The 26,237-nt window shown below is 42.0% G+C and overlaps 1 protein-coding gene across 2 annotated transcripts in view; it reads left to right on the top strand.

Moving 5' to 3' along the window:
• Positions 1-24,542, top strand: part of LOC125447772 (transforming growth factor beta-3 proprotein-like) — a 48,156-nt gene extending 23,614 nt beyond the window's left edge. For both annotated transcript variants that reach the window (XM_059640912.1, XM_048522467.2), the window contains 5 exons: positions 5,785-5,899; positions 8,242-8,325; positions 9,851-9,989; positions 12,887-13,043; positions 17,120-24,542. In XM_059640912.1, coding sequence (XP_059496895.1) covers positions 5,785-5,899; positions 8,242-8,325; positions 9,851-9,989; positions 12,887-13,043; positions 17,120-17,278 — 654 coding nt within the window. In that variant the 3' untranslated portion in view covers positions 17,279-24,542. The remainder of the gene's footprint in view (positions 1-5,784; positions 5,900-8,241; positions 8,326-9,850; positions 9,990-12,886; positions 13,044-17,119) is intronic.
• The last annotated feature ends 1,695 nt before the right edge of the window (positions 24,543-26,237 follow it).

Raw genomic sequence — 26,237 nt, forward strand, 5'->3', positions numbered from 1 at the left:
TTTGTGTCAATCCTTGCATGTGATGGTAACACACACTGCAACTTGCAAACATCTGGTGCCCACTGTGGAGAGGTGACAGGCTGCAATATTCACCCAGAGTTGGAGGGGACGGGTGGTGAAAGTTATCATTTAGCTCACCGAAGGAGAGGACTTTTGAAACAAAGTTCGGAGGCCAAGACCCAGTGTGCAACACACTCATCCATTGTGCCTCCAACATACACAGGATAACTGGCAGACACAAGCCCTAGTCTCGGCCATCTCCAGCCCTAGGATGGGAAGGCTCTGTGCCCAAGTTCTATTTATAACTTACACAGCACGTCTTGTTAGAAAGTGTTCCAAGCGCTGTCAGCAATCCCAGAACTATGAGTGCATCCTCTGCAATCCCTCTTGACTTCAGTCGAGCTTCTGTCAATACAGAGAAGTTTTGCACAGAAGCTGTTGGCACTCATTCCATCTTGGAACAGCCTGGGCTCTCAAACTCCAAATGTCAATCCTGGAGGGAGATTCCAGGTTTAAACACTTGGCCTGTATAAAGTTAGCTGGATCCCAGCTGGGAACAACACAAGCTATTTTCATTCATGGATTCACTGCAGCTCAAGAGAGGTCCATTTGGTCCATTGTGTCTTTGCTGGCCCTTTCCCAAAAGTTGTAATTAATTTTCCCCCTTTTTTTCCAAACATTTATCCAATTTCCTTTAAAAAGTTGTATGAAACTCCTTCCACATCACCTGTTCAGATCTGTATTCCAGATCACAGTGAGCCACTCTGGAAAAAAACATTTCTCTCATTTTCTCTGCAATTCTTTTGTTAATGGCCTTAAATCTCTGCCTACTCGTTGGAACATAGGAATTAGGAGCAGGAATGGGCCACTTAGCACCTTGAGTCTGCTCCACTGTTCAGCTAGATCATTTTTAAAATATATGCATGCAGATGGTGGTCTTGCTTGTTGGGCCGGCATTTGCTGCCCTTGAAACGTTGCTGGTGAGCTGCCTTCTTGAACCGCTGCAGTCCATGCTGTAAATGTTGGTTAGTGGTTTGATGAAAATGATAACAATGATATTATTGGGTATCTGCAGCAGATCTAGATTCAGATCCTTTGAACTGTAGAAGTTTCAGAAAGATTTCAGTATGGGACTGCTTTTCTTTCGGCGCACACAAATGTTACAGGAATAAATCGTCCCCATTGTTAGGCTCAGCTTCATTCCTACAGTATTAGCCATAAATTATGATACAGAAAATTTCAAACACATTTTTAATCATAAATAATTTCATCTACTTTTTATCAGGGAGAAAATGCTGAACAATACAGCAGATCAATCAGTACTTTGTGCTCAGGGTGTGAACAATTATCAGAATTGAGAACAACTACAAGCAGTGCATGATTTACGAACACTCAACTTCAGAATGCTCATACTTACGAACGGGGTGTATGAATATTAATTTTAATGATCCAACATATGAACATTTCCTCATACTCATGAATGGCTATTTTATGTTATCCTGTATTGTTCTCTGCCTTATCTAAAAATTGACTTGTGAACAGTTTCGGGAATGGAGCCCATTCAAAGTGAGGAGTCAGCTTGTAGATAAATGAGCAGGAGAGGTGGGAGAGAGGAGGATGGGGACGAAGTTTGCTATGCAGGGTCACAGTACAATTCTTGATTAGAACAGAGATCATTTTCCTGCTAATGTGGCTGGAATTACTCGAACCCCCAAAATTGATATTGCTGTACTGCACTAACTGCATTTAACTAGAGTAAGTGGTTAAGAAAGCAAATGGGTATATACTTGCTTTTACTAGCTGAGGCACAGAGTTTAAGAACGGGAAGGTTATGCTGGAACTGATTAAATGTTGAATATGCTGCAGCTAGAGTATTGTGTGCAGTCCTGGAATCCATATTATAGCGGGGATGTAATTGCAGTGGAGAGGATGCTGCGGAGGATGACCAGGTTGGAGAGTTTCAGTTATGAAGAGAGATTGGATAGACTGGGGCAGCTTTTCTTAGAGGAGGGGAGACTGAAATGGTGCATAATTAGAGACGTATAAAATTATGAGGTGCGTTGACAGGGTAGACACGAAGAAACATTTCCCTTGTTGGAGGGTTCAATGACCAAGGTTATAGATTTAAGGTAAGGGAGCAGGAGTTTTAGAGGGGATGTAAGGAAAATATTTTCATCCAGAGGATGGTGGGTATCTGAAAGTCACTGCCTGTAAGGGTGGTAGACATAGAAACCCTCACAACATTTAAGAAATAATTAGATGTGCCCTTGTATGTCTTGGCATTACAAGACTATAGGCCAAGAGCTGGAAAATGGGTATTGAATAGTTAAGTAGTTGTTTTTGATGGGCTGAAGAGCCTTTTTCAATGCTGTGGATCTCTATGACTAAGTAAGCTTGCCTTCATCAGGAGAGATTGCTGCAGTTTCAGTCTGGAGCCCCATTCACTGTAGTCCACATAGCTGCCTTTTAGACTGAGCAGTCTGTAAAATCTATGTCATGTGCTTTTTAAGTAGACTGTTTGCTGAGTGATAGATTGCATTCACTGGAACATAGACCACTGCGAGTATTCAAAGGGCATCCAGAATCCAGACATGTATCTGAATCTTGACATTGCTTTACAGAACTCTCCAGCGTTATGAAGCCACAGCAGTTGCCATGGTAATATAAAACGTAGTAGGTGGCTATTCAGCCTCTCGAGCCTGTTCCATCATGCCATTAGATCATTCCTGATATGTATTGTAACCCCATCTACGCAACTAGGCTGTTACTCTTAAATACCCTTCCCCGGCTGAAATTAGAAACCACAGATGTTGAAGTAACTACAGTATAATTTATTAAGTAATTACAGCTCCAAAGGAAGCCATTTAAGATGGGGTCAGTGGGCCGAACTTCCTCCTTTTGTGTCCCAATGACTACATCCAAGAATTTTTGGGTAAAAACCCAATGTAGAATATGCAATAAAAACCATGACATTGGAGGTCTTTCTAAATCTACTGACAGCAAACATTATTAAAATATGAAGTGAGGAAACCACCAAAAGCAACCACAATTGCAAGAATTCTTCATCCAGTATTGCAACTAGTGGATAACTTCATCATCCTTAACCAGTTCCAAATGCATTGAGCATAATATAGCCAATATGAATTCCAAATGAAATAGAAGTGGCACCCACAAAAGAAACTGGTACACATTTAGTCTTGTTACTGTAAATGACCTGGAGAGGTGCACTGAGCACTGCAGCACATATTTGTGGCATTTCCTTCGTAATATCTTTCTGTGTGTCATGTGATGATGTAACACACCAGCATTAATATCACAGAGGGCTGTGAGTCAATCATTCTGCTGTGGAATTTCTGCGTTTAGACACTAAACACAGGGAAGACTCCGAACCATGAGGTAAGGTTGATGAAATTAGAGCAGAAAAGGTTTGTGTTTGTACACTATTTTTAGTGATGCTCCTTGCAGGATAATTGCCCAGACTACAGATTTCTTTAAAGAGGTCCATGGGATCTATTACCATCCGAGAAGTCCAGGCGACCCTGGTTTAATGCGTCATCTGAAACCTGTGACAGTGGTTGCACACTCTCAGCACTGCAGTAGGATGTATCAGCCTAGATATTATTCATAAATGCAAGAACAAAGGGTACTGCAAGGAACATTCCAGCCAGCACACCAGGATAGTTTTCCAGGGCAAATTGGAGTGACTGTGTGGGAGCATTTGAGGCGCAGTTGGATGTGGTTATAGAGAGGGAATGGATTGAGGAGTTTCTCATCCCGGACTGTGACACTGAGGCCCATGCTGTCACCTCTCAGGCACAGGTCAACAGGTCAGGTCCCACCCCCAAAGATATCAGCATATCTTTTAGGTGAACATTCCAGCGTAATTGAAAAGAAAGATTTGAATTTGTATAGCTCCATACATGACAACTGAACATATCAAAGCACTTTGAAGTACAGTCATCATTATAATGTAGGAAATGCAGTAGCCACTCTTCACACAGCAAGCTCCCACAATGAGCAATGCAATAGTGATCTGTTGTTTAATAACTCCGTTGATCCTCTTTGGGGTAGTCTCATGGGATCTGTGTTGACATATAAGAAAGCAGATGGAGCATCGGTTTTAGAGGCCCTCCGAAAGATGACATCTACAACAATGCACTGTTAACCTGGATTTGTCTGCTGTAGTTCTGAAGTGAGATTTGAACCCAGAACATTTCAGATTCAGAGGCAAGAATGCTACCATGAGACATTGCATGGTATATCGTTTGGAAGTATCTTTCAGCTGTGACGTTCGACTGAGGCAACATCTCAGCAGATAGAAAAGATCCTAAGATATTCTTTTGATGAGGATTATGGAAGCACTTGCCAATAATTAACCCTTGACCAGTATCAACAACAGAGATCATCTGGTTGTGATCAGGCTATCGCTTGTGAAGCTTGCTGCATGCAAACTGAATGCAGTGACAACATTTCTGAATTACTTCATCGGCTGCAGAGGTCTTTGGACATCCTGAGGTTATGAGAGACTCTAGAAAAATACAAGATTTTTCTTTCTCTAGGTGATGTTGACCTGTGTATAGAGTTGGGATAGCTAGAATCATAGATCCTGATAGTTGGGTGTGAGATTATTTTGATAGCTTTGATAACTTGAGTTGTTTATGCTGATTGTAACTTGAAATCTTTCTGTGGGATTGGGACAGGTTGATAACTCAGTAGTTTCTCTGTTTATATCAGTTTTGGGAGCTTGTGACCAACAGCAAACCAGAACTGCTGAATTTCAAACATAGGACTTTGCCGGCAACACTCACATCCCATCAATGAACATTTAAAATATTTTCTGAAGAGATCTGAATAAGATTTGTCAGCTACAAGATGCAGTGCCGCAACTCCACAAGATTCCTCTGACAGCACCTTCCAAACCTGCCACTTCTACCTCTATAGAAGGATAAGGCAGCAGATATATGAGAACACCACCACCTGCAAGCTCAGTAAATGAACAGTAAATGCTGGTCCAGCCAGTGGCATTCACTTCTCATGAGAAAAAAAATAGGTTAGTACCCCTTCACCCTCGAAAAAGGAATAATGTGATAGAGTTCCTTTAAATGAAGAAGAGGTGGATATAGAAAACTTGCTTTTACTATTGGGAGAAGGTGTCTGAAGTGAAGGGGCCATGAAAGTAAATAATAAGTGACCTTGAATTGAGTGGCATGCTCAGCCATTTCAGAGGACAGTTAAAAATTAAGCATGTCACTGTGGAGCTGGAGTCATATGTAGGGCAGGCTGGGTAAAGATGATAGATTTCCCTTCCTGAAGGACATTGGTGAACCAGATGGGTTTTTATCATGAGATAACAAAGTGTAGAGCTGCATGAACACAGCAGGCTAAGCAGCATCAGAGAAGCAGGAAAGCTGACGTTTCGGGCAAGGGTCTAGGCCTAAAATGTCAGCTTTCCTGCTCCTCTGCTGCTTGGCCTGCTGTGTTCATCCAGCTCTACAGCTTGTTATCTCAGATTCTCCAGCATCTGTAGTTCCTACTATCAGTTGTGGCTTCATGGCACTATTACTGAGTTTCACTTTATATTTCAGATCTGTAGTAATTATAATTATTAAGTAATTCAATTTCAATTCTCTTATGTATTTCTGATGACTCGACTGTATCATCACCATTTTGCCACCAACTCCCATTGTATAATGAGTTTATTTGGTATCAGGGTGATAATGGGGTTGTGTGGGCTTTAAGCCACAGACAAGACTATTCTTGATGCATATGTACTGTTTATCTCAGGTTGGTTCACATGGCAACACATACCTGGACAACCGCCTGCTGAAAACCAAGGGAGAAGAAGAGTGGATCTCGTTCGATGTGACAGAGACAGTGAAAGAGTGGCTGCTAAATAAAGGTAAGAGGAGACATAGATGAAATCAATTTCCAGAGAGAGTAAAATGGGGAGACTTATGTTCATTTGCATATTTTATGACCATAGCACATGCTGAGACACTTGTTGACAAATGTAGCATTTATTTTAAGGTAAATCACAGTTATCAAGTAGTATTTAGCACATAATTGACCTACTACTCTGCAGAGGCTCCTAAATGTTTAGCATACCCAGACACTTATAGGAGGAAGAATCTGCTTTCACTTGACATGTTTTTTTTGTCTTAAACAGAGTAGTCACTAGATTTCAGTTCAGAAAAAGTCATTGATCCTGTGAATCAAGCATGAAGTGGGTTTGGAAAGTTTTTTGCATCATAATCATGGGCTGCCTGTACTTAGCTAGAAATTGACAACATACCAACATCTCCCCTAGAATAAGAAAGACCAGCATAGCACATTAACATTAAGTTCAGTGTGAGGTGTACCTGAGAGATTGGGGAAATCAGCAGAAATGTTTGGTGCAGAATAGAGAGAACTTTACACTATATCTAACCTGTGCGGTCCTGTCCTGGGAGTGTTTGATGTGGGCAGTGTAGACAGAACTTTACTTTGTATCTAACCCAATGCTGTACCTGTGTGGAAGTATTCAATGAGGACCATGTAGAGGAAGCTTTACTCTGTATTTAACCCTGCATTGTCTCAGCAGTGGGGTTGTTCGATTAAACAATGCAGAGGGAACTTGTGCTGAAATTGGGCGTTTAGTAGTGTGGTGGAGGCTTTACTCTGTGGTAATCAATGACACGATATGGTGGATTATTGGTTATATCACTGATGTAGCAGTCCATTTGAAATCAGATTAATGATTTAAACATAATTTTGTATAAGTTATAGATACCACACAGGTAACAATAAACATAATCATGGTGCTGTTGGCTTGTCATTCAAGACAAAAATCCGCTGGTTCACTGATGTCCATGAGGAAGAAGTTTTCCATTGTTACCACACCTGATCTTATGTGTAACTCCTGTCTCATGACATCAGGATTAATTCTGGACTGCCCTTGGAAGTGTCTTAGCAAATACTCAGCTGAAAACCATTTGAACGAGGTGGCACACCTGGGAATCAGGCAAAAAACAAATGTGTTTTTGCACCTGAAGTATGAGTTTTACATTTGGGGAGGAAAAAAAGGATCAGGTTTGGTCTCCAATGTCTGATGAAGAATTCTGAGCCCCATACTTTAGACAGAGTGTGAAGTAGTTAGACCACGTTCAGAAAGGATTTACCAGAATGGTTTGCAGGACTGAGGGGCTACCTATAAAGAGATGCCATTGAGGGGTGTGGTGCTACACTTAATGATCCATGTATTCCACAGCGCCTTCATGAAGATTCACCAAACTCAATATGGAATGAAGCTGTTGTCTGATGACGCAAGACTAAATAGATTGGGCCAATAATCTCAGGGTGGCTAGCATCAGAGGCCACAGTCTCAGAATAAGGGGTAGGCCATTTAGGACTGAGATAAAGAGGAATTTGTTCATTTTAAGATAGTGAATCTTTTGAATTCTGCAACCCAGAGACCTGCAGAGGCTCCATCATTGAGTATGTTCAAAATAAAGATAGATAGATTTCTAGATATTAGATATCCTAGGGATATGGGAAAGTGCAGAAAAAGTGTTGAAGTAGGTGATCAGCCATAATCACATTGACTGGGGGAGTTGACTTGAGGGGCCGAATGGCCTCCTGCTATTTCTCCTGGTCTTGTGTTCACCTCCAAGCACAGATGAGGATATTGGCTTGGGAGTTTGCTTTCTTCCAAATCCAAGCCGTACTTGTGAGTTAATATATTCTGTGGTTTGTGTGCATCAATAACGCTAATTAATTCTTGTTTCATTCCTGGGATTTCTGCTTCCCATAGAATGTTAGAAACCCTGTCATTGAACTACAAGTTTCCATCTGCTCAGGGCAGCTACAAATTGTGTGATGAACATTCTTTCCAACCATATTACTTTAAATTTAAATATTCCGAACTCTCAAATCAACCAGTGGCCCTTTTGTAGATTCAAGAGTTTACATCCAAATGTGAAAGGTGCACAGGAGCAGATGATCAGATCAGAATTGACTGATAGCCCCCACTCCACTGCAGTACTGAGGTACTGCTGCACTGTCACATATGCAACTTTTCAGCTGACACCCTATTTGCCCTAAATTGTAGCAGGATTGATTGTGAAACACCTCTATGCTGTCGGCTACGCTACAATAATTTTCATCTTGAATTTGTGACCCAAATAAAATCTTTTTATCCAATGAATTTTACTCTCTCTACACAGCAAACAACTGCCTCCTTCCTCACCCTGTTTTTTCTTGCAGAGACTGACCAACAGCTGAAGATCAGTGTCCACTGCCCCTGTGAGAATTCCAATCAGAATCAAGATCTTCAACTGAAATTCTATGGTAATAAGACCATCTATCTGTAATACAGCTTTGTCCATGATAATATGAATCATTTTACTTTTCCAAAAAGCTAATGTTGTGTTCCTCAAATAGTGACCGTGGCCTAGCTGTTGAGGTTGATTCATTATGAGCGCATGTGTGTGTGACAGTGAGTGAGACAGAGGTTGTAGAGGGTGATTTAATGGGTACAATGTAGAGGGGTGCTTGTTATTCTATGCTTCAAATCCCAATCCCTACCCCTACTCAAATCCTCTTGATTAGATCTCGGTAGTTAACCTCACTCCTCCTTATCTGTTATTCAATAACAAACCCTCTGAAACCTTCAATTACATACATAGAACATTACAGCACAGTACACACCCTTCAGCCCTCGATGTTGTGCCGACCTGTCATACCGATCTCAAGCCCATCTAACCTACACTATTCCATGTATGTCCATATGCTTATCCAATGATGACTTAAATGTCCCTAAAGTTGGCGAATCTACTACCATTGCAGGCAAAGCGTTGCACTCCCTTACTACTCTCTGAGTAAAGAAACTACGTCTGACATCTCTCCTATATCTTTCACCCCTCAATTTAAAGCTATGCCCCCTCGTGCTCGCCGTCACCATCCGAGGAAAAAGGCTCTCCCTATCCACCCTGTCTAACCCTCTGATTATTTTATATGTTTCAATTAAGTCACCTCTCAACCTTCTTCTCTCTGATGAAAACAGCCTCAAGTCCCTCAGTCTTTCCTCGTAAGACCTTCCCTCCATACCAGGCAACATCCTAGTAAATCTCCTCTGCACCCTTTCCAAAGCTTCCACATCCTTCTTATAATGCGGTGACCAGAACTGCGGCCGCACCAGAGTTGTGTACAGCTTCACCATAACCTCTTGGTTCTGGAACTCGATCCCTCTATTAATAAAAGCTAAAACACTGTAAGCCTTCTTAACAGCCCTGTCAACCTGGGTGGCAACTTCCAATCTGCAACTCCCTCCTGGATATCTGTTCTATAATAAACCTGAATCTGTCAATTAGATTTCAGTCTGCAACTCCCTCCCAGGTACCCGTTATGTAAAGTCATTAAATCCTTAATTAGACTTCAGTCTGTAACTCACTCCTGGGTATTGGTTATTTTAGATATAAATCCCCTCTGAATAGACTTCTTTCTGTATGTACCTCATTCCCAGATACTTGTTGTATACAAGTTGTCAACATTTTTGAAAAATATCTAATTTTAAAAATGAGACTTGATACAGAATTGATTTTTGGTTTAAATCCATTTGGGTTTCATGTTGGTGCATTAATTATTGGGGCAGGGTTGGATGGGGCAGAGCAACGGGAACGCCAGGAAGTGAAAGGGGTTAAATTATACAAATGGGTTTGGGAATAGGAATGGGAAAAGGGTTGGGAATGGAATCAGGGATGGGGAAGGGGGATGGGAATGGGGATGAGGATAGGGGATGGGAATAGAAATTGGGATGCGGATAGGGCAGGATGTGTGAACTCTCAGGATTCCATCATTTTCTTCTGTTTGGCAGAGTCACCACGGGGGGACTTGCAAGCCCTGGCAAAGCGGAACCGGAAGATGGCACACATCCTCATCATGTCCACTCCTTCGACCAGGGCTGAGACTCACAGTAGGAGAAAACGGGACCTTGACACAGACTACTGCTTCGCGTAGGTGTCCCTTAACTGTCCAAACAATGGTGGCCACCTCCTGGTCGTGATGCTGCATTCAAGCCTGGCAGAAGGCCAAGGCCATAGCTCCAGTCCCTAGCTTCTGCTGATCCTGGAGCTGCAGGAGGCCAGTCAGCCCATCAATCCTGTTCTGAGAGTGAACTGGATTGTATCTGATGTGTTTCTCTATCTATGACTCTGTAATCCCTTGAGACTGTTGCCCACCATTTTAAAGAAAACGTCTCATGGTTGAAAATTGGATTTGATCTTTCTGTCCCCCTTCTCCCTCCTATTCAAAGCCTTTTGGAAGCGAGAGTTCCAGATCCCGCAATTAGCTGATCTAAGCCTCAAATTGAGGACCACAGTTGGCACCTGAGTTAAAGAGGGGCCAACTGGTAAGTACAACAAAAATTCACATTTATACAGCTGCTTTGGTGCAGTGCAAATTCTGGAAGAAACTTCATGGCAATGTCAGATAACAAGGTGTAGAGCTGGATGAACACAGCAGGCCAAGCAGCATTAGAGGAGCAGGAAGGCTGATGTTTCGGGCCTGGATCCTTCGCACCATGCTACACTTGGAGAAATTAGTATAAGTGGCTAGACACTCAAGGTGGACAGAAAAAGAGGGAAGGAGCAAGGGCAGTTCAGAATCCCAAGTTTAAACTCCAGGCCACTGAAGGCAGTGTTTTTTTAAATTCAATTTATGGAATATGCATATTGCTGCCTAGTCCAGCTTTCATTGTGAAGAGTCAACAACATTGCTTTGAAGTCCCATGTAGGGCCAGACTGGGTCAGGACAGCGGATTTCCTTCCCTAAAGAGCATTAGTGAACCAGAGCATCTTCTGCAACTTTCTGACTCCTGACTTCTCAAAGCCTGTCCACCATCTATAAGGCAAAAGTCGGGAGTGTGATGGAATACACCCCACTTGCGTGGATGAGTGTAACCCCAACAATACTCAAGAAGTTTGACACCGTCCAGGACAAAACAGACCGCCTGACTGGCACTGCATCCACTCCCTCCACCACTGACGCTCAGTAGCAGTGTGTGCTATCTACAAGATGCACTGCAGAAATTCACCAAAGATCCTCAGACCACACCTTCCAAACACATGACCACTTCCATTTAGAAGGACAAGGGCACCTTCAGATTCCCCTCCAAGCCACTCACCATCCTGACTTGGAAAGATATTGCCGTTCCTTCATTGTCACGGGTCAAAATCCTGGAATTCTCTCCCTAAAGGCATTATAGTTCAATCTACAGCAGGTGGACTGCAGCAGTTCAAAAAGGCAACTCATCACCATCCTCTCAAGGGCAACTGGAGACAAGCAATAAATACTGGCCAGCCAACCAATGCCCACATCCCACAGATGAATAGGAAGATTTCAAGCCACTCCCGAACATCCCAGATGTCCTGTTATTTCAAGGACTACTCTCGAGCATCCCAGATGTTGTCTTATTTCAAGGACCGCAACTTCCCTCCCTTCAGTGGTTGAATCTGCTCTCAACAGCATCTCTTGCGTTTCCTGCACCTCTGCCCTCACATCCCCTTGCCCCAACAGAAACAAAGACAGAATCCTCCTGTCCTCACATATCATCCCATCAACCTCCCTATCCAACGTATCATTCTCTGCCACTTCCGCCACTTACAATCTGTCTCCACAACCAAAGATATATTTCGCTCTCCACCACTATCTGCCTTTCATAGGGTCTGCTTTCTCTGCGACGCCCTTGTCTGCTCAACTAGCGCCACCACCCCCAACACCTTTCTCTGCAACCACAGAAAGTGCTACACCTGCCCCTACACCTCCCACCTCACCTCCATTCAAGGCACCACACAAACCTTACACATTAGAGAGGGGTTCATCTGCACATCCGTCATATGGTCTGTTGCATCTGCTTCCGCTGTGGTCTCCTCTACATCAGTGAGACCAAGTGGAGGCTGGGAGACCACTTTGTAGAGCATGTGCGCTCTGTTTGCAAAAAACGACAACATCTCTCATTCGTGAACCATTTCAACATCCCCTCCCACTCCCTGGGTGATAATGTCCATCCTGGGCTTCCTTCAGTGTCACAACGACACCACCTGCAAACTGGAGGAGCAGCACCTCATATTCTGCCTTGGAAGCCTACAGCCAAATGGCCTAAATGTGAATATTACCAGTTTCAAAATCTCCCCAGCCCTGGCCTCATCCGATGACCAACCCTCCCTCTCATCCCTGTCTCCTTGACCTGACAAAACCTGTCCATCTTCTCTCCCACCTATCTGCTCCTCCCACCTCACTGACCAATCCCCACCACTGCCTACCTTCTCCAGCCCCACCCCACCTCTCTATTTATTTCTGAGCTCTCTTCCCCTTCCCCATTTCTGAAGAAGGTTCCTGACCCTAAATGCCAACTTTCCTGCTCCTTTGATGCTGCCTGGCCTGCTGTGTTCCTCCGGCTTCATACTGTGTTATCTCTGACTCCAGCATCTGCAGTTCTTACTATCTCTGAGGGAGAAAAAAAAGTAGCTACATAGTCTCTATCAGACCTACTTTTCATTCCAGAATTTTATTGAGTTAAGATTCATCATCTGCCATGATGGAATTTGAACCCCTGTTCCTAGAACATTAGTTTAGGGTTCTACATTACTAATCCAGTAACATTACAACTACAGCACCACCACCTCCTCTGAAGCCATGGTGGAGCAATGAAAACTGAAGATGCACAAAGGTTCAGCAATGGCAGAGTGCAGAGATCTTGTAGGGTTGTAGGGTTGGTGGAAGTTGCAGAGAGAGGTAGGGGGTGAGATTTTGTGGGTGTGGACAGTCTATCACTCTCCGACCACACAGGTGATCTGAAGGAGAAACTGAGAGAAGCGTTTACTAAAACCCTCCATAATATTCACCATCATAGGTCTGCTGAAGAGAAGAACTGCTGTGTGCGGCGCATGTACATTGATTTCCGAAAGGATCTCAACTGGAAGTGGATCCATGAGCCCAAAGGCTACTATGCAAACTTCTGCATGGGACCCTGTCCATACATATGGAGCTCGGACACCCAGTACAGCACTGTAAGTATCAGGAGCGTCTCAAACAATCGCTCTTTACCTGTAAAATACAACTGCACAGCAGCTCACTAGATCAGTTTTGTTCTGTCTTTAGTGTAGTTAATGGCAGCAGTTTCAGTACACACTCCCATGACACTTATGTCAAACATTCCTAGAATAGGTACAACATGGGTTAGATACAGAGTAAAGTTCCAGTTGGATCCAGGTGACCTCATAGACCTCATTTATTTCCACATAAGTTTTGAACATCCACTTAAAATGTGCACATGGTTCTGCTGTTCCACAGCTTAGAAATATTGCTCTAATCCTTTCCAACCTATTAAGTTGAAAAATTTATCCATACCAACATAATGTTGTCTCATCATTATCTTAAGTCTCAATGAAATCACCTGATGTCAGATTCAGGCCTTTGGGTTCAGTTAGCAATTTTAAATTTGGGAATTAATTCTGAGGTCCTCCTCTGCACCTAATCCAAACCCTTGTGCCTTTTGCAGATAGTGATGAGAATGAAATGGATATGATACAACATTTAACTGATGCCCAGCATTTTTGATTGACAATATGACATCTTCATCCTGCGATAGAAGGCAATGAATCGGTTGTGCAAACAGGCCAGTGCTGTGCACAGGAAGGATGGGCTCATTCTGAAACTTGCAGATAAAATTTTGAAGGCTGATTAGAGCTGACTAGGGGTTAGGCAGCGAGCAGCCAGGCATCTGAAAGAGAAGGCTTATGGTGAAGAGAAATTCCTTCTTGATTAACTTCCATTTTGAATATTCAAAATTATGCTACTCAGAAAGCTCAATCTGCTGAATGCTTTGATTTCGATAAAGATTTGGGTTTGTAAACCTTTTTTGATTATAGCTCTTTTGGGGGAAAGAACCGGTTTGATTTAGTATGGAATGATGATACTCTTTGAGTGTGATGGGATGGACACACAAAAATCACAGAGCCATCTGTTCCCACTGTCAAAGAGACCTGTACACACTGGCACAGGGACACTTGTACACACTGAACAGAGCCACTTGTACACACTGGCACAGCGATGTCTGTGCCCAGTGGCACAAGCAAAAGTATACACGAGTAGAGATAGGAGAAGCTGCTGAGTAGAGATAGAGGAGGATAACAGGAATGCTGACGTTTCGGGTCTGGACTCTTCTGAATTTTCTCTGATGAAGGGTCTAGGCCTGAAACGTCAGCTTTTGTGGTCCTGAGATGTTGCTTGGCCTGCTGTGTTCATCCAGCTACACACCTTGTTATCTCTATACACTAGTAGAGATGTGCGAATACACTGGCATACAGGCACTCATAGACGTTGATACATTGGAGCATCAAAAATAGGAATAGGCTAAGTTCATCTGGCCCATCACATCTGCTGTGCTGTTCTTAGCTATGCTATCCCAATGCATTTTCCCAAATTATCCTTTTATCTTTAATATTTCGAATTACATAGTTAGAGACAAACATAAGTACTCTGACAAAGGCTCATGAATACAACTGTCCAGAGACATTTTTGTTTGTATTGAAAAGAATATTGCGACCTTAGTTACATAAATCTAGTGTGCATGTGGCTTTTATGTGGGTTAGAAACTGAATGTTGGGAGTTGAAACTACAAGTTAAATGTTAGCAATGGTTCAAGTCAAATTTGAAACAGATAATGACAGATTGGTCTTCGTAAACTCGAATATGCCTAAATTTAACAAGTGCCCCAACTTTATACTGCAGATCATAAAGGGGCTTTCCCCACGCTGAAATTTCTGGGAATTTCCTCACACATCATTACCATATTTGACTTTCCCTAGTATAGTCTCTTTGAACTTAACAGCCTTCTGTTTCTGATGGAACTGGGGTTTTCCAGCTTATCAGGAGCTTCTTTCTGTTGCCAGGCACCAGCTTCGATAGACATTTACACAGAAACAGAAGAATGCCATTCAGACGCTCAAGCATTTTACTTTGTCCACAGAAATCATTGCTCATCTGCATTATCATTCCATTTATCTTCTTGTCCCGTGTAGATATATACTGTCTGATCTGACAACATTTATCAGGATCAGTCTTGAAAGTTTCAATTGCCCCAGATTTTGGAGGGACAGAGTTCCAGATTCTTATTACTCTACATGCAAAGAAATGCTTCCTGATTGAGTCCTAATTCTAATTTTAAAATTATGCCCAACTCCCAGAACAGATACAGCAAAAGGTTAAATACTGCATGAAGCTTCCTCTATGCTGTCGCCATCAAACACTCCCAGGATATGGACAACATGAGGTGGATACAGAGTGAAATTCCCTCTACACTATCTTATCAAACACTGTCAGGACAGGAACAGTTTGGTGTTAGGTACAGAGTATCTATTGCTTTAAACTGAAAGTAAAGCCATGTCTACATTGTCCCCATCAGACAACCCGAAGATAGGAAGGATATTGTTAAACTTGAAAGGGTTCAGAAGAGTTTTACAAGGATGTTTCCAGAATTGGAGGGTTTGAGCTATAGGGAGAGGCTGAATAGTTTGGGGCTTTTTTTCCCTGGAGTGTTGGAGGGTAAAGGGTGACTTTGTAGAGGTTTATAAAATCATGAGGGGCATGAATAGAGTGAATAGCCAAGGTCTTTTTCTCAGGGTAGGGGAGTCCAGAACCAGAAGGCATAGGTTCAAGATGACAGGGGAAAGATTTAAACAGGACCTGAGGAGCAACTTTTTCATGTATCACATGGTACATGTATGGGACAAGCTGCTACAGGAGGTGGTGGAGCAGGTACAATTACAACAATTAGAAGGCATCTGGATGGGTATATTAATCGCAAGGCTTTAGAGGGATATGGGCCAATTGCTGGCAAATGGGACTAGATCAGTTTGGGATATCTGGTTGGTGAAGATGAGCTGGACAGAAGGGTCTGTTTGTGTGTCAGATGACTCTATGACTAGTACAGTGCACGGTTAGATACACCATAAACATCCCCTATTGTTTTAAACTGAAGCTAAACCTTTCTTTACATTGTCCCAATCAAACATACCCAGGACATGGACAACATAGGGGGAGATAGAGTGATGTACTCTCTCCACTGGTTCAATAATTTTAGGTCCTAAAATCTCCCATGTCCCAGCCACCTACCCCACATACCAGGCCTTGTCATCACATAACCTGCCATTACACACCCCCTGTTGATAGTCACTAACAGTCCCCATTAATAACTATTCACCCTCACAGCCTGATTGTTAGCAACACCTTTGTCTGTTCAACTGTTTTTCTCTCTCTCTTTGGCCCTACCCCACCCACCTCCATATTTTCTTCATGTAAACTGACGTTTTCCCAGCCACCATCAGTTCTGAGGAAGGGTCACCGGTTCCGAAACGTTAACTCGGTTTTTTCTTTCATAGATGCAATCGGACCTGCTGAGCTTTTCCAGCAACTTTGCTTTTGTTACCCTCTATATTGTCCTCATCAAACTCTGAGATAACAAGGTGTGGATTTGGATTGTGATACTACCCCTTATCAAACACTCGTAGGTCAAATATCGCACAGAGTTAGAAATGAGACCATTTACAAAGCTGAGAACTAAGATCAGGACTAAGATTGCCCAAAAGTATTTCAAACAATGCTCTTACAGCCGTGACAGCTTGTTAACAATGTGATAGGGTTTGTTATTAATATCGTTACCAGGAAACAGGCCATTCACCATGTTGCTGTTTATACTCCACACATACTTCTGACCAATCTATTCCTTTTGCCCCATGTCTCTCCAGTGTCCTCTTAAATGAATCAATACTACTTCACCACAGCCGCTCCTTGTGCAAGTGGGTCTACATTCTCACCACTCTCTGCATGATGAATTTTGTTCTGAATTCCCAACTGACTTTCCTGTTGATGTTCAAGGCTACTATTTGTAGACTCTCCACAATTGGAAACATCTTCCCGACATAGAATCATTGCAGCACAGATAAAGGCCATTCAGCCACATGTTGGAGGCCACTTGGCCCTGAGTGTCCATGCCAGTGCTTGTGCATATAAAACTAATGAGGTTCCCACCTCTCTCTCTCTCCCTCTTCCCCCCCCCCCCCCCCCCCCCGCCTTTCTTTTACAGGTCTTGGCTCTGTACAACTTGCACAACCCTGGAGGCTCTGCATCCCCTTGCTGTGTCCCCCATGTCCTGGAACCTCTGCCTATCCTCTATTATGTGGGCCGGCAGCCCAAAGTGGAGAAACTCTCCAACATGGTTGTGAAGTCATGCAAGTGCAGTTGAAGGTCCAACTTAGCAAAGACGGTCCAGTGCCAGCAAAATCTAGAGCCAAAGTTGAACCAACTCAAGCCTTCAGGTGGATTATATCTGCATGGACATATTCAGCACATGTCTAATGTGTGAAAATAGAGGCTTTCTGTTTGTCTTTTTCTATTCAGAATGTTGTCCACTAATTCCTGCCAGACCACACTGGACAGTCTGACTCATGTCTACGTCGATCTGGGCTCCAGAATTCCAGCTCCAGCTAAGTTGGAGACTGCATTTCAGTGTTTTTATATTTTTAAATGACCAACATTCCTATAATTTATAAATCTAGGGGTCTTTTTGAACAGGTTTATCCTGTAGTACTGTTAATTGTCACCTTCTACACTAGGCCCTGATCTCTTGGCCTTGAAAGCAGCATTGAATCATAGACCAATAATTCTCTTGAAGCTTACAGCACTCTTCACAATAGAAGTGTCCCATTGTCCTTCGACATAAAATAAATGATTCAGCTGCCTCCCAAACTGGTTCAAAAATTCTGGGCAGCTGATTATGGGGCAGAGAGTCTTTAGGTGAACTTTCTAATGCTCACTGGGCAGCATTTTGAGGAGTGCGTTGCTTCAAGACTGGGCCTTCGGCCATAGCCTGACAGGAGAGGAGAGTCAAAAAGCAAAAATAACAGCATTAAAAAAGATGGTTACGCCATGATGGTCTAAATACATCCAACATTAACTTGAAGAGGACCATGAAGCCAATTCAACACAAATCAAACAAGGGGTTTCATCAAGACAACATTTGAGGATGAAGGCCTAATAAGAAGGGATAGGCCTATTCAGGAAGATTGAAGATCAAACTCCTGGTTAACACTGTCCATTCTGAGTACTTATTTCTGTGCCTTGGGCTCCAAACAGGATAAAGGCCTCAGTCTGGCATGTTGACTGAAGAAATATGTGCTGCCAAATAAGCGTATGTGTTTCTAAAAAATTGTTTCTTGATGACATTGTGCATCAGTTGACCTTTTATACAGTATTTCTTGGGTTGAAGGATGGAGAGCGTTTGTTTGTGATTAACTTTCTCCCATTCTTCTTATTCTTGTATGTTCTGGTAGTATCGAACATTGAGAAGGTTAAGCTGGTGTGTGGACAACACCCCCCTAACAAGTTGTCCTCCATCTTATCTGCAGAGCTTCATGTCCTTTTAGTGTGGCAATGTGTAGGGGCAAATTAAAACGATTATTCCCCTGTTGGAACTTTGAGGGGAGATGGTGGCATACTGCCACTGCTACTGGGTTAGTAATCCAGCCAGCCCAGGTTAACTATTTGGGGAAAACCAAAAGAACTGTGAATGCTGTACAACAGAAACTAAAAACAGAAGTTGCTAGAAATGCTTAGCATGTCAGTCAGGACTGGGGAAGGGTCACCAGACCTGAAACCTTAACTCTGATTTTTTTCTTCACAGATGCTGCCAGACCTGCTGAGCTTTTCTAACTTCTGTTTTTGTAACAATTTGGGGTCACAGGTTCAAATCCCACCACTACGAGTGATGACATTTAAATTCAATTAATAAAACTGGCCTCAGCAACAGTGATTGTAAAACTACTGTAAGTTGTGAAAAAAAAACCCTATTGGTTTCATTCAAACACTTTAAGGAAGGGCATCTATCATTCTTAGTGAATCTGGCCTTTGTGATGCTGGGCCCAGATTAGGTCAGGATGGGAGATTTTGTTCCCTAGACGACCTTAGTGAACCTGACGGGTGTTTATGACAATCAATGATTCATTGTTGACATTACTGATGATTAGCTTTCAACTCCAAATTTTATGAAATGAATTTAAATTCCACCAATCAGTATAGTGGGAATGTGTTGCTACGTCCCAGCATTGGTCTCGGCCTCTGGATTTGCAAACCAGTGATGTTACAATTATACCACCATCTTGCCACTTTTTGTACTATGAATTTCTCATTGTCACTCAGAACCAGCTGCACATTGATATGCTATCAATGGGCAGCAGTGACACTAGCAAGGAACGTGTAAACCTCATTGCTCCTGCTGGATGGTCAAAGGTCAGAAACCAGAGGGCAGGAGCCTTCCAAGAACAACGACATGAGAAGCATAAAGGACTTTAGACAGGCAAGTAAATAATCCAGAAAAAAAAGCAATGTTTATTCGATCAGCAAAAATGAACTCATTGACTAATGAATTTTTGGGTTACCAAGAATGATTAAAATTAGTCCTGGAGATTTCATTACATGACTTGTCCTTGAACACCACCACCACCCCCCCTCCCAACCAAAACCTCATCAGGTTTGCCAACAGCAGTGTCCTGGAGATTGATAATCGATTCCTACAGCCTCTGGGCAGTTGTTGAACGGTGGACATTTGACTAATGGCTTTGTGTTTGGTGTGTGTTGAGATCTGAAGTCATTGGAGCTGATACATAGGTCGTCTCCAATGTTCAAGATGGAGATGACGTGAATTCTTTTACTCCAAATTCACATTTGGAATTCTTTTCCCCAAAGAGCAGTGGAGACTGAGTCATTGAATATGTTCAACACTGACTTCGACAGATTGTTGATTGACAAGAGAGTCCCAGTTTCTTAAGTTGTACATGGGAAAGTAGAGTTAAGGCCATGATCTGATTGAATGTCAGAGCATGCTTAAAGGGCTGAACAGACTTCTCCTCCTTTTTCTTGTCTTCTTGAGTTAAATAATTGAATGATGCAACTGCAGAACTTCACCCTAACCACCTGCGATCATTTAGTAACAGCCATATCATTTAGTGCAGCAATAGAAAGGATTTAATTACTTTGACTCTCATCCCCGCCCATTCCCGCACCTTTCAGTCTAACCGAGTACAGATATTGTAAGGGAATGTGATGACTTTACAGTGGGTAACCCAATGTTACTTTGTATTGCCATTGAATCCTGATGTGGAAGTGCCAGTGTTAGACTGGGATGGACAAAGTCAGAAGTCACACAATATCAGGTTATAATCCAACATGTTTATTCGAAATCGCAAGCTCTTGGAGATTAGCTATTATAGTTATTGAATCAGACTTTGTTGCTTCTGTTGCCAAGATCTCACTGAGAGGAAGGAAGTTTGATTTGCCAACCAAAGTATGGAGAGACTACAACCCTGCCCCCATTTTGTTTTACCATCCGACATGCAGCAGTTAGTTCCTGTTGGGCACCACACTGACACAATGTACCCAAGCATTTGATTTGATCAAGAATTGGTTGTTTGAAGTGACTGTAAGAGCAAAATGGCATTGTTTGGTGATTTGTTTAGGTCTTTAACCCTCCCAAGACTTGGGACATCACTATGTCTGTACTTGCTTAAGCTGTTGAACCTTCTTGAATCTTGATATTCCTCCAAGTCTCATGAGGATTTTGTTCTGTCTAGCACTGCGGCTGTACCTTTGCCTGCCTACATTCTAGAATCTAGAACTCCCTCTATATTTCTTGAAATCCGCCTTTTTGACCAAGCTTTTGGTCATTTTACCTAGTTTCTCACCCCCTGATTTGGAATCATTTGTTTTTAAACCAAATTAATTCATGGGATGTGAGCATTACTCGTGAGGCCAGGATTTGTTGCCCATCCCCAACTGCCCTTTGAAGATGCTCAAGAGTCAGCCACATTGGTATGGGTCTGGAGTCACTTGTAGACCAGATCGGGTAAGGATGGCAGAGTCACTTGTAGACCAGATCGGGTAAGGATGGCAGATTTCCTTCCCTAATGGGCATTAGTGAACTGGATGGGTTTTCATGACAATAATTGTTGCCATGGTCATCCTTATTGAGACTAGCTTTCAATTCCAGATATTTAAAGAAATTGAATTTAAATTCCAGCAGATGCTATTATGGCATTCGTACTTATGTCTGCAGATCGTTAGCCTAGACCTCTGGATTACCAGCTCTGGTGATATCACTACTATGCTACTATGTTGTTTCTCCCCAAGTTGCTCTGTTATTGCTTCAGTGAAACACTTCAGGACAGTTTTACTGTGCTTAAAAAGGGCCGTATGAATGCAGTTTGTTATTATGTGTGATCTCAAGGATACCAAAATGAAAAGTGTCAAACCCAAGGGTCAGGGCCTGTTGAAGTGGGCAAGTTTCAGAGACGATTGCAACACTTTAACATGTACAGAACCCTGGTGACACTTCTAGTAACTGAACAATAATTGCTCTGCAGCTATACTTCCATTTCAAGACAAAATATCAACTATCCATCTGCAACCTAAGGAAGCTAAACTCCTAACAGAACAGCAAAAATTCAAAAGTGGGTTCAGTGTAGTGGCATTTCCTGTTTCTGACGAAATTATAGTCTCAGATCACCTCATTGACAAAGCGCCATTCCATGTCAGTGAACCACGTGTGTCTTTTCAGTTACTGACGATCATTAACACTTGTTGTTCGAATGACGTGTTAATCATGGGCAGTGATTCCTTATATCACAGCAAGGGACTTCCAGAGGAGATGCTGCCTCGTCGTCCTTGTGTTCTTAGATTATTTTCAATCAGTATCTTTAGCAAGCAATCAACAGCTGGAATAGGGTTTACTAGGACAGCACTGAATTATTAATGGCCTAAGAACAACAAGTGTTTAATGAGCCATGGTTTGGTGGCTCAGGACCATGACTGATGCTGATGTCAAGTTTTTTTCACATTTCTGTCATAGCCATCACTGACTGGCAAGGTTAGCATTTGTAGCCCAACGCCATTGCTCTTGAATTGAGTGCTTTGTAAGGGCCATTTTGGAATGCAGTTAAGAGTAACCCACGTTTCTGTGGATCTGGAGTCACATGTAGGCCAGACCAGATAAAGGCAGCGGATTTCCTCTTCAATTATCCCTGAATGAAGCATATGCCCCCCCCAAAGATTGGCAATATTTTAAACTGAGACCAGTTTATGCTGGGATTTGAGCTCATGACCCCAAATAATAATCTGAACCTTAGATTTACTAGTGTTATAACCTTACCACTAAGCCATTCTCTTCCCCTGTTTTTAGGAAACCTTGCACAAAACCTTCACTTGTACATAGCATCTGCAGTGTATGTGGAGGAAAGTGGTGAAGTGTTTTACTTTAAAAGCAGTATTGGTGTTGTTTACCTTGTCAAATGCCTGTCCTGTTGGAGAAGGTGTGTGGTTTGTTCTAATGTCGACAGATCATTTGAGGAATGTGAAAAACACTCCCAGGTAACCTAAAGCTTGATTATAATTGCCAGCAAACAGGCATTACCTTTCTTTTATTGTTGAATCTTATTAAAACAAAATCTCTGACACCTTGGTAAATAACTTTAAGAAATTGAGGACTGGTGGTATATAGGCAAAACCTGTACACATCCATCAACTGGTTACCATGATGCAGTGCAACTATCATCGCAAAGGAACAGCAATTGTGTAGATATAATGGAACCCTTCCTTCTTCTCCAATGGGTCACAATGAACTTTCTCTACGGCCTCATTGTTTGACAATACAATTATATATCTTGATATTTTCAGTAGGATGCATAAGCTGTGGTTCAGTTGGTAGCAACCTTGCCTCTGAGTCATAGATCTCTGGTTTCAAGTTCTATTTCAGTTTGCAAAATTAATGCTGTCTCTCCAGCACAGTACTGAGGCAACACAGCACTGTCAGAGGTACCATCTTTCAGATGAGATTAAACTGAAACTGCATCTGCCTGCATGCTTGGCTAGATATTTCAGCTCTCCCCAGTTTCCTGGCCAATATCTGTCCTCGAGCAACATTACCAAAGTGCATTATCCAGTTATTCTCCCATTGCTGTTTGTGGGAGCTTGCTGTGCACAAATTAGCTGCCTTATATCCTACATTTCAACATTTCAGCATTTGTATCCCACCCCCATTGCTCTTGGGGTAGGCTACACTAAAACATACCTCAGTTTCTGTAAAATGGTTTGAGAAGTTCAGTGGTCTTTCAGGATTCAATTTAAATGAAAATTCTCCCCTTTTCATATCAACATCCACACCATGAACCCTGAAAAGATCATGAGCGAGACAATCAGTGGGCACAGCAGATCAGGCTAGATTTTTATTTCTTGGGCTCTTTTTCACCATTTGAAGATAGATTCCATTTATAGGGTGTTCCATTTGATAATGATAACTGAGACAGGAACTCAAAGAGGAAACTATTAAAAACAGCTACAGACAAAGGGATATTTAAGGAAAAAATGATCATATTAGTGACTTGTAGTACAGTAGTAGTAGAGTCTCTCCCTCTGAGCCAGCAGGTCAGTTTCAAATCCCAGAGGTGAATAGTAATATCACTGGTCAGGTTGATTAGAAAATATTTTTAAAAAGGCCTAGGAAGAGGTTTTCTGATATGGCCATTTTCTAAAATGTGTGGAACAGCAGCATTGTACTCAATGTGTGTTCTCAACATTAAATTCATTTTTAGTCATAGAATTCTTAAATCTAAGGCATCATTTTAAGATTCAAATCCATGCAATAGGAGTTTGGGTTGGTGTTGGGGCTATGATAAGAGGGTTGATGTTGATGACTAGTTGCCCTCAGAGCCCATCCAACTCTTCCTTTTCCTCACTGTTTAGCTTTAATAAGTTCAAAGTTTGACCCAAGTATTGAGAGCTGTGAATGATTTTCAGAATTACAGAATTATTACAGTGCACAAGGAAGCCGTGCAGCAGCCCATTAAATGAACGTCATTACCTAGTGGCAATCCATTGCTTTTTCCCGTTGCACACTATTTCTATCTAAATAATCATCCAATGCCCTCTTGAATGATTTGTTCTTTGTGCTCATACATCTTGGTGTGACAGTGTAAACACAGGATAAGGTGAGAGTCAACTTTGCTGTGAAAGTGCTTCTTCAGACAATCAGTTCAGCAGTGTTTCCCAAGGTGCTACAGTAGCAATGAAGCAATTTGTTGCTTTCCTTCTTGTTGTCAGACTCCCTAATATACAGATCTGGGACTCTCCTGGCCAAGTTAGTCATACAAGCCAATGGGACACAGTCAGGCTGAAGGCTCAATGTGCATAGCTCATTGGGAAAGGGAAGGTTAGTGGTGGTTGGGGGTGGGGGGTGGTGGATGTTGGCGGCAGTGGGGAAGGTTAAAAAAGTCACCAATGAAAGAAAGTACAAATGTCCCTCTCCTTAATCTGACTGTGCAGGGTGAGTTAGAAGGAATATTCCTCATTGGGTCTCTGACCTGATCAAAACTTTGAGTCTTTTAGAATTGCACTAAGATTTTTGACATGTCCTAATATTTTTGAAGTGACGGAATTCTGAAATCCTTTGTGTGTGTGTGTGTGTGTGTCGGGGGAGGCTCTCGTACGGGGATCTTGACGGCCAGTGACTGCAAGGAAGAGGCTGATCTACTGTATTTAAATCACACCCCACATGTGAGCTTTCAGCCTTTTTTCATCTGCATTGCCAAATTAAAACAATTTGTGTTTGTGTTCAAACAGCATAGTTGATTACTGAAGGTTTATAGACTTTGAAAATGGTGCCCCCACCCACCTGCAACTTGATCTAAGATGTGGCGGTTTCTTTGCAAACATGCACACTTTGACTTTTGATTTTTATTTTCCAAGAATACACAAAGTGGTGTTTCATGATTAACCAAATACAGTCTCCAGTTTGTTTTGATACACAGTGTAACCAATCTTTGATCCCTCAGGTTGTGCATTGGTTCAGTATTACCAAAGCTCCTGTTGTCTCATATCAATGGTATTGCCCTCTGTGTTTTGAATGTTTGCAATGTGTAGAACCACAATTGTAAATAGTGAATAAAGAATTTTACAAATGAGTCCAGATACCCTGCGTCTCTCTTTATTCTCCAAACACACCACGCCTGTCACTTACACTCAGTGTACTGACTTTCTGTGAGTAAAAGTTTTATAGATATTTTACCTGACACTTCATAAGGCTGTGTCTATAGTTTATGATAAAGTATCCACAATCTCATTCTGCACATATATCCTATTGGTATTTCTCATTATAGATTCTTACATTAACATTTATGCATGTAAACTTGTCACGCAGTTCTTGTATATTCTGAACAAGTGGGGACACTGTCATGTAGATGTTAATAAGAGCATAACACTTACATGGGGTGAGTTCAAAACACATTTGTAAATAGAAACAAAAACAGAAATTGCTGGAAAACCTCAGCAGCTTGGCATCATCTGCGGAGAGAAATCAGAGCTAAAGTTTCAGGTTCAGTGACCCATCTCCAGAAATAGAATTTATTATGCAAGTATGTCAAAATTAGCATAGAGTATATGATCTTAAAGTGGGCCATGTGTTCTCAGAGCCATATAGGCCTTTCAGTCCATCAGGTTTGTTCTGTAATGGAATAAGATCATGCTTGCTGTGTATCTTAATACCAGTTAACAGCCTTGGTTCTATAATAATCCTTACCAACTGCTTTGAAATTTCAATTGATTCAAAGATCCAGTAACTCTTTCAAGGGACAGAGTTCCAGATTCCTACTACCTTTTATGTAAGCATTCTTTCCTTCTGACATCAATCAGGAAAGCTAATAGAATATTATTCTATATTCTAATTTGAGTTGAATACAAAAGTAGGGAGGTTCTGTTTTAGTTCCATAGAGCATTAGTGAGATCACATCTGGAGTACGGTATTGGTCACCTTATTTAAGGAAGGATATAAATATGTTGGAAGCTGGTAAGGAAAGATCTATGATTGGAAAGATTGGAATGAATGGCTTATCTTTTGAGAAAAGGTTGTACAGGCTAGACGTATCTTCACTGCAGTTTAGAAGAACAGGTGATTTGACTGAAACATGCAAGATCATGAGGGGCCTCCACAGGGTAGAAGTGGAAATGAAATTTCCTCTTGTAAGAGAATTGAGAATGAGGAGTCAATGCTGAGAAGGGGTTGCCGTTTAATACAGATAAAGTGAATATTTTCCCAGAGCGTCATGAATTTTTGAAATTTTTCCTCAAAAGGAGGGTGGAAGCAGAGTCTTTGAATATTTTTT

Source organism: Stegostoma tigrinum, chromosome 39 (assembly GCF_030684315.1).
Source record: "Stegostoma tigrinum isolate sSteTig4 chromosome 39, sSteTig4.hap1, whole genome shotgun sequence".
In the NCBI taxonomy this organism is placed as follows: Eukaryota; Metazoa; Chordata; class Chondrichthyes; order Orectolobiformes; family Stegostomatidae; genus Stegostoma; species Stegostoma tigrinum.